The sequence below is a fragment of the Grampus griseus genome (assembly GCF_964374135.1).
Source record: "Grampus griseus genome assembly, chromosome: 11".
NCBI classification, from domain to species: Eukaryota; Metazoa; Chordata; class Mammalia; order Artiodactyla; family Delphinidae; genus Grampus; species Grampus griseus.
The window spans coordinates 43208089-43215548 of record NC_139005.1 but is presented as its reverse complement, the minus strand read 5'-3'; the positions used below and the strand labels follow the sequence as shown (position 1 = coordinate 43215548).

At 51.5% G+C, this 7460-nt stretch overlaps 1 protein-coding gene across 1 annotated transcript; it reads right to left on the bottom strand.

The window, feature by feature from the left end:
• On the bottom strand, positions 1–6582 carry HOXC13 (homeobox C13; the record flags this gene model as incomplete). The annotated part of the gene is made up of 2 exons (XM_082666041.1): positions 1–257; positions 5853–6582. The coding sequence occupies 2 exons, from the start codon at positions 6580–6582 to the stop codon at positions 1–3; spliced, it is 987 nt and encodes a 328-aa protein (XP_082522167.1).
• Between the last annotated feature and the right edge of the window lie 878 nt (positions 6583–7460).

Genomic DNA, 7460 nt, shown 5'->3' with positions numbered 1-7460 from the left:
TCAGGTAGAGTGAAGATGAGGCGCTTTTGATTTGCTGACCACCTTCTTCTCTTTGACCCGCCGGTTCTGGAACCAGATGGTGACCTGGCGCTCCGAGAGGTTCGTGGTAGCCGAGATGCGCCGGCGCTTCTCTTTGGTGATGAACTTGCTGGCCGCATACTCCTTCTCTAGCTCCTTCAGCTGCACCTTGGTGTAGGGCACGCGTTTCTTGCGCCCGCGGCGGTAGCTGTTGACCTCGGGCTGTAGGGGGACCACGTCTGGGGGGAGAGAGAAGGCGGGCGGCAGGAAGTGAGTCGCATGGTTGGACCCAGGACCCCGCAAGGGGCCTCAAGTCCGCGCGGCTGCGGAGGCGCAGGTTCCGGCAGGGACTCAAAGGGAGCTGACGGATTGTCCCCAAATCTTTTGCACCTCTGTTATTAGCAAGGCCTCGACTTAGGTGAGGACCCTGGGGTATTGCCTCTGGCGCAAACTTTAAAGGAGGGGGCGCCCAAACTCAGTAACCAAGATGAATGATATTTTAATGCAATGTTTTAAAATATATAAACGAATGCCCAGGAATCCATGATGAACAAAATATGAAAATTTTAAATAAATACGGGACCAGTATTACTGATTTTTCCTTTTGGCTCAGCTTCCAGTATGGCTCTACACAGCACTCCTTATTAGAATCCCTGTTCCCTTAGAGGGGTCCCTCCAAATTGCAGCCTGGTCTGCTAGCCTGCAGGATCGCAGGTATTCAGGAAAATCCCTCTTTCCTGCAGGTAGGTCATTTGGGCATGGGTCAGTTTATACTCTGCCCCATTATCAGAGGAAGGTGTTCTTTTGTATGTTTGAGGGAGGGCATGGTGGACAGGGAGACAGTTTCAGTGGGCACAGACCCCCAAGTGGGGCCTCTTGCCTTTGGTCACTGGCTCTGCACTAGGAATCTGAGGCCAGCACCGACAGCTAGAGAGAAGAAAAGTGGCCAGGTGAAGCCAGACTGCCTGGGAGCCAATATCTAGGAGTCCAGTGTTGTGAGCCACTTAGTAACATCCAAGGTGGGAAGTCCTAGCAGTGAGATGTAGGGAATCAGGTCCCTAGAAGTGGAGGGTCCACACCCAGGTGTGTGCCCACCAGAGGAGACACCAAGAGAGCCCTTCTTGGGTTGAAACCAGCTGTTCACGTAAGTCTTCTATAAAAAGAAATCAGTGCCCCTCCCTTGCCCCCATAAATGTCCACTCAGCAAAACAGCAAATCCTGCTCCCATGTGCTATCCCTGTCATTCCTCTGAGGCTGAAGGAGACTGTCCCCACCCCATGCGGGAACCCCAATCCTAAATACCTTGTCATCCCACTACTAGTTCAATTTCTTCATGCTCTGAGAATGTCACAGGCAATACGTGTCACTTATATCCCCCCTTCCACTCCACCCTCACCTCTGTCAATAAAAATATCATAGCAACACTTTCAAGGGGAAGTGGGGAACTAGGGAAATTATCTGAGTAACTCACCCTTCAATTTTTAAAAACGTAATTGGCAGACTTCTTCATGCAGGATTTAATGAGTAGGACTGAATATTTGAGATTTCCCCTTCATTCTTACTGCCCTTTGGAAGTGTAGACACAGTCTAGAATAAGGACACAAAGCTCTTTCTGAAATGCTTGTTCTCACTGCCCCCCCACCCCGCCCTCATGAAACACCTTCCTTATACCCATTCTCATTGGGTCTGCTCTCTCTCAGGGACCCTTGTCTACACAGGATGGGGAGAGAAGAGGTCACCATCAAATGCAGGGGGCGAATAAAGTACGCAGAAAGAATATGGGAGAGAGGGGGTTCCAATGGCCTGGTTTGGCTGTCTTCATGACGACAATTTTTCAGGAAAATTGTTGGACTTGTCACTTTTCTCTGCCTATGTAGGAACAGACCAAGTTTTTTTTTTTTTTTTAATCTGCAAAACAAAACAACTTCACTTTAGCAGAGCAGATTCTTTATGTTAAAAAGGATTTTTTTTTTTGCACAAGATAATTTTTAAAAGTCTCACAGTTCTTAAATGTGTCTTACTCTTACAGATGTAACTATGATTTGAGAAACTGATGATTCTGGAATAGGAGTAAAACAGAGAGGGTCAGTAATGATACCGTGAGGCTTTTTTTTTAATCCTCGGAACATTCTTTCCAGTCTTATTTTATTCAACCCATTTTACAAGATAAGGAATCTGAGGCTCAGAGTAGGTAAAAGAACTTAAGTGGCAGAGCCAGATTTCAAACCCAGATTTTTGGACTCAACATAATGACACAGTAAGTTCTAAAATGGAAACAGACCACTTGGTACAATTTAGCTTTAAAATACCTCCTTTTTTCTGGAGAGCAAATGGGATAAACGTGGGTTTGGGTTCCTGAATTAACCAGATAATTGTCCCTGATTTTTTTAAACTTCACTTTCTGGAAATGCTCACAATTATCTACCCAATTTTGGGTCTCCTAAACCCCAACTATAAATTTCCAATGAGGCTTAATCAACAAACCCTAAAAAATCAGTTTAAAAAAAGCAGATAGCTGGTCTAAATTGGTTATTTTTCTCTACAGAATGCCAAGAGTTGATGTGGCCAAGTTTTTCATGGATCAGACCTAACGGCTGGTTGTTTTGGCCAACTGGGGAAATACCTTCAGTCTTGCCTTCTGAAAGAAGCCCCCTTTCATTGTCTGCTGTCTTGTCTGGAAAGGAAGTGGGATCTGCAGATGTGGAAACATCTGGAAGCTTAGGCCTCGAGTTGTGTCTATGCTGCCTAAAGTAAGTAGAGGACTTGGTGATTAATTTTACAATCAACCTTTCCCTAATCTCCCTTCAGAGCGTGTGGGCGTGCACACACACACACACACACACACACACACACACACACACACACACCACTTCATACCTGGGAACCTAATAGACACTTTTGAGGAGCAGATAAAAATCAGATCAATGCTCAGCCACAGCTCTCTCTTGGGGTCCTGTGTACATGTTCCTACTGCCCACTGGCTCTTGACCCACCCACTCCCAAAACAGGGCTCTGGTCCTCCGAAGAGGACCTTGTTCAGCTAGAAATCCTAGCCACTCTTCTCAAGCAAATTCCAAAGACTTGTCAGTAGAGACTTCCAGTATGGCCCAAAGAGCCCATTATCTCCTTCTCTCTCTTACTGTCTCCTCCTATCCTATCTGTCTCTGTCTCTCCCTGTCTCCCCCACCCCGCCCCCCTCCTCTCTGCTTCTCTCTTGGAATTTCTGCTGATTCTCTCTTGGAATTTCTGCCTCTCTCTGTCAAAATTAAAAACTGTCTATACTCACTATAGGAAGAAAAAAAAAAGAGCAAAGAAGCAAGGGTCTAGATAATTGGGTGAAGGAAGAAGCCACAACTCAGCTGGGCCCTAATTATCTGGATCTTTCTGAACAATTGCCTTCATCTCCCACACCAGCCCAGACTGCCATAGATGAGGTCTCTCAGAGCCAGAGGCACTGAAAAGAGACAGTAGTGTTTATGCCTAGATGCTGCCGAACAAACCACAATTGCATAGACAGAGTTATCTGGAAATCTCACTACTTTAAAGGAGCTCTGTGTGGGTAGAAAGATGGAGGGTGTCTGAGCATAATTTCTTATTCATCTGCCTTTTGCCTGGACCTCTGCACTCACTGAGATACACCAGCCCGATTCTATTTCCACACCGGGAGTGTGTGAGCACATAGCTGTTGAGATACACTGGGTTTTTATATCCACTTCCATGCCATAATTTGCAAGTGTATTAAATCTCAGTTGGGCTATATATTTTTTTATGTCAAAGATATTTTTCTCTAGGAGGCTGTGATAAAAAAGTGCTTACTTTTAGTTTTTTTTTTTTCCTGGGAATCTTTAAGATGTTTATTTTGCTCAAAGATATTTCTGAGCTTCTCTCCAATCTCTCACTCCCACCTTGCTCCACATGCATACACAGCAATGCCAGAGCAGCTCCCTCTCATCCCCTCTTCACACTAAACCCACCGCCCACTGCTCTAGACTTGTGCCTCTGCCCACAGTGGTCTGGGTGGGCATCTGCCCCTCTGCCCTTCAGCCCCTTAGCATGGCCTGTTGGCTACCAGCTACTGATGCTCCAGGAATTCCTGCTAAACCCCCATCTCCTAAGCAGCTTCCCATCTGGGTGGGATGGGAAATTAAAGGGCCATATCTCCACAACACACTATTGTACACCTACATGTGAGTTGCCTATCTTCTAGAAAAGTGTTATTATGTGTTTCGTATTAGGTGGTTAATAACAGAAATCATATTATATAATAATAGAGTCAATGCAGAGTAGGTAACGCATGACACCATGTACTAAAATTCTATCAACCTAAATCTTCTGGCAGCCAGAAATTGGGTGTCTAGTGTGGGTCCCACCTTGGTCAGTTGTGTTATACTAAGTCATCTTATAATATTTACAAGAATGTTATTTGCTACACTTTTTAATATCATTCAGTAATTTTTTTTTAACCATCTGTCCTTGCCCCAATCCCGGATGCAGAGGAATTTCAGGCCCACCCTTAGGAGGTCTTCAGGTCTACACTTCCCAATGAAAATGTCCCTGGGTCCACATGTAGAGTTGGGGAGGGGGGGGCTCTGGGCAGTGTGGGGAGCCATATATGGCTGGTCGGGGCCCCCAGGACCCCTGTAGGCATCAGAACGGAGCCAGTCAGCCCTCTCCCACTGAGCTCTGCTCATATATAGCAAGAGCAGACTCAAGCTCTGGATTCACTAGACCCTGAATCCTGATTTCTCAGCACAAAGCTGAATACGAAGCTCCTGATGTGGTTTTGAGAAACCTGGAACTGGTCTTTTCCCCTGTGGAGTGTGGGGGGATGGTGGTTTGCAGGATCCCTTCCTGTTCAGAGATAGCCTCAATTGGAAAGGGAACAGAACACCAGTAAATTCCAATCCCCCACCGCATATGGAGCCAGACAATGCAGAGGGGTCCCCTGCCTGGGCCTGGACCTCAGATCCTTCCAAAGCAGGTCTCCCCCCCACCCTCATCCTCACTCCCCTCTAAGAGAAAGAGACACTCCCCTGTGTCTAAGGCATGGGTAACTCTCCTTCTCTCCCGCATTTGGGGGAGTTGGTAGTGCGAACACCCACAGGATTTGAGCTCAGTGCACCAGAGAGGCAAAGAATTTTATAATCCAGGAGAGGGATGTGAATTCCCTTTTCTCCACACCCTCTCTAGAGATTTTAGCTCTCTTGTTCCTTTAACAATCAGGAAATTCGTGGCCAAATTCTTAAAATAAATCAAGAAAAGAAAAAAGAAAACACCCTACATTTCTGTAGATCCCGGCAAATTAGACCCCTATTTAAAAACAACAACAAAAACTGTCCAGTGCCTGCAGTGCCTGAATGATCTTGGACATTCAGGCAAACAAAATGTTTGGGGGTTCTAATTTTTTTCCCCAATTAATCGGTGGGTTGAGCGTTTTGTCCTAGTGGTTTTGGATTCCAAGGCACCCAAGGCCCACCCCACCCCCCATTCCTGGCCGGAAGCGGGCTTAGGAGGCCAAGAGCCGCGCGTGAGACTGGAGCCCGCTGGGGGAGGAGGAGACAAGCTCCCGACTGGAGCGGAGCCGGCGGCCGGGCGCTCGGGCGCCTGTGATTGCTTCACTCTCCGCCCGGCAGCTCCGGGGAACGTGTCGGAGCAGATTTCTTCCCCGGCGCATTCCTCAGCGCAGCTCGCCCGGCCGGCTCCATCGGCAGCCCAGGAGAGCCGGCGCGCCGGGGCCAGACGGCGGGGGTGGCTGGGGCGCGGAGCCCCGGGGCAGGCGGGGCTGGGACGGGTCCCTGGCGGCGGCGGCGGCGGCGCTCGGGCCCCTTCCTTACCTGGAAAGGGAGACTTCCAGAGGTGGGCGGACTGAGACTGCTCCTTGGAGCAGTACACCTGACTGTCCCAGCCGTTGGAGAGAGCCCAGTGCTGGTAGCCTTCGACGGGGATGAGCGCGTCGTGACGCGGCTCCGGGTGCCCGCTGATCCCAGGCACCACAGACACGTCCAGGTAGCCGGGCATCGCCTGGTAGGAGCTGGCGAAGCTGGGATAGAAGGCGAACTCCTTGGCCCTGGAGGACAGGTCGTCACCCGGCAGGGCGCCCGACGGCTCGGGGTACTTATCGCCCGGGTGGTAGGCGCAAGGCTTTTGCTGCAGGTTCACGTTGTGCGACAGGCGGCAGCCGTAGTAGCTGCCACCGAAAGGGTAGCCGTAGCCCAGAGTGGCGCTGGACGAGGTGGGGGGCGCCGGCGGCGGGGCGCATTGGCGCGCCGCCTCCGGGGCCGGGATGTCCGTGTAGACGGCGCCCTGAGGGGCGCCCAGGGGAGCCGGCGGGCGGCCCAGCACCGGGTGCGGAAGCAGGTCGCGGCAGTGGCTGGCCGGGCAGCTGCTGCCCAGCCCGTCCATGCTCGGGGCTTTGCCGGGGCTCGCTCCGCTGCAGCCACCCCCCGCGCCGCCCGCGCCGCCGCCGCCGCCGCCGCCGCCGCTGCCGCTCTCCGCCGCGCTGTCCTCATAGACGTACATAAGGCTCTCCGGCCAGCGAGGATGCAGGAGCAGCGAAGTCGTCATGACATGATCTGCTCGAGCTTTTTAAAAACTCCACTTGCCAGAGGCTGCGAGCTGGGGAGACACCTCGCTCCCTTTTCCCCTCCCCCATCCCTCCTCCCTTCTCTCTCTACCCCTCCCCTCCTCCTCCTGGTGCTTCCACCTCCCTCCCTACATGTCCTCTACGCATGCGGGGACATTTCATTAAGAAATCACAGGCTCCCGCCAGCCTCCCCTCGGCAACCCTCCCGCGCCCACGTGACGCCACCCGTGCACGTGATTCCTTGGCCGGGTCTCCTGGGGTTCCCACCCCTAGAGGTAGGGCGGGGCGAAAGGGAAGAGGTCTCTGCTGATTGGCTCTCAGGAGGGGCAAAGAGGAGGGAGCTGGGAAATTTAAAGGGACAGGGCAACGCCCCCTGGCCGGCCTCGGGGAGGGAGAATGAGAAGGGGGAGGCTGAATTTGGCCGACGCAAAGGGGTCTGGCAAGACCAGGACTTTTCCTAGGAGCCTCCCACTAGGCTTAGAAGGCGTGTGGGGGAGACTGATTCCTACCCCAAAAGATCGCTGACTGGATTGGGGCTTGGAGCTAAGGGTCGGGGAGACACCGTATTTTTTTTTTCTTAATAAATAAAAAAACTGGAAAGCAGGCGGAAGCGCACCGGCAGGGCGTGGGGAGCCCTGGGTCTGGCCTTGGCTGACTCCCTGGGAGCTCCGGCTGGAAAGAACCCGACACCGAGCAGCAAGACTTTGATGCCGGGATTGTGTTTCCATTTCCGACTTTCAGCCACTTTCCCCAAAGCCCCAGTTGTCTAAGAGGGACCCTCTCTAGGCTCGTTGCCCGCAGGTCTTCCTCCAGCGGAGCAGAGAAGGCTAGGAGGATGTAATAGCCCCCAAACACAAAC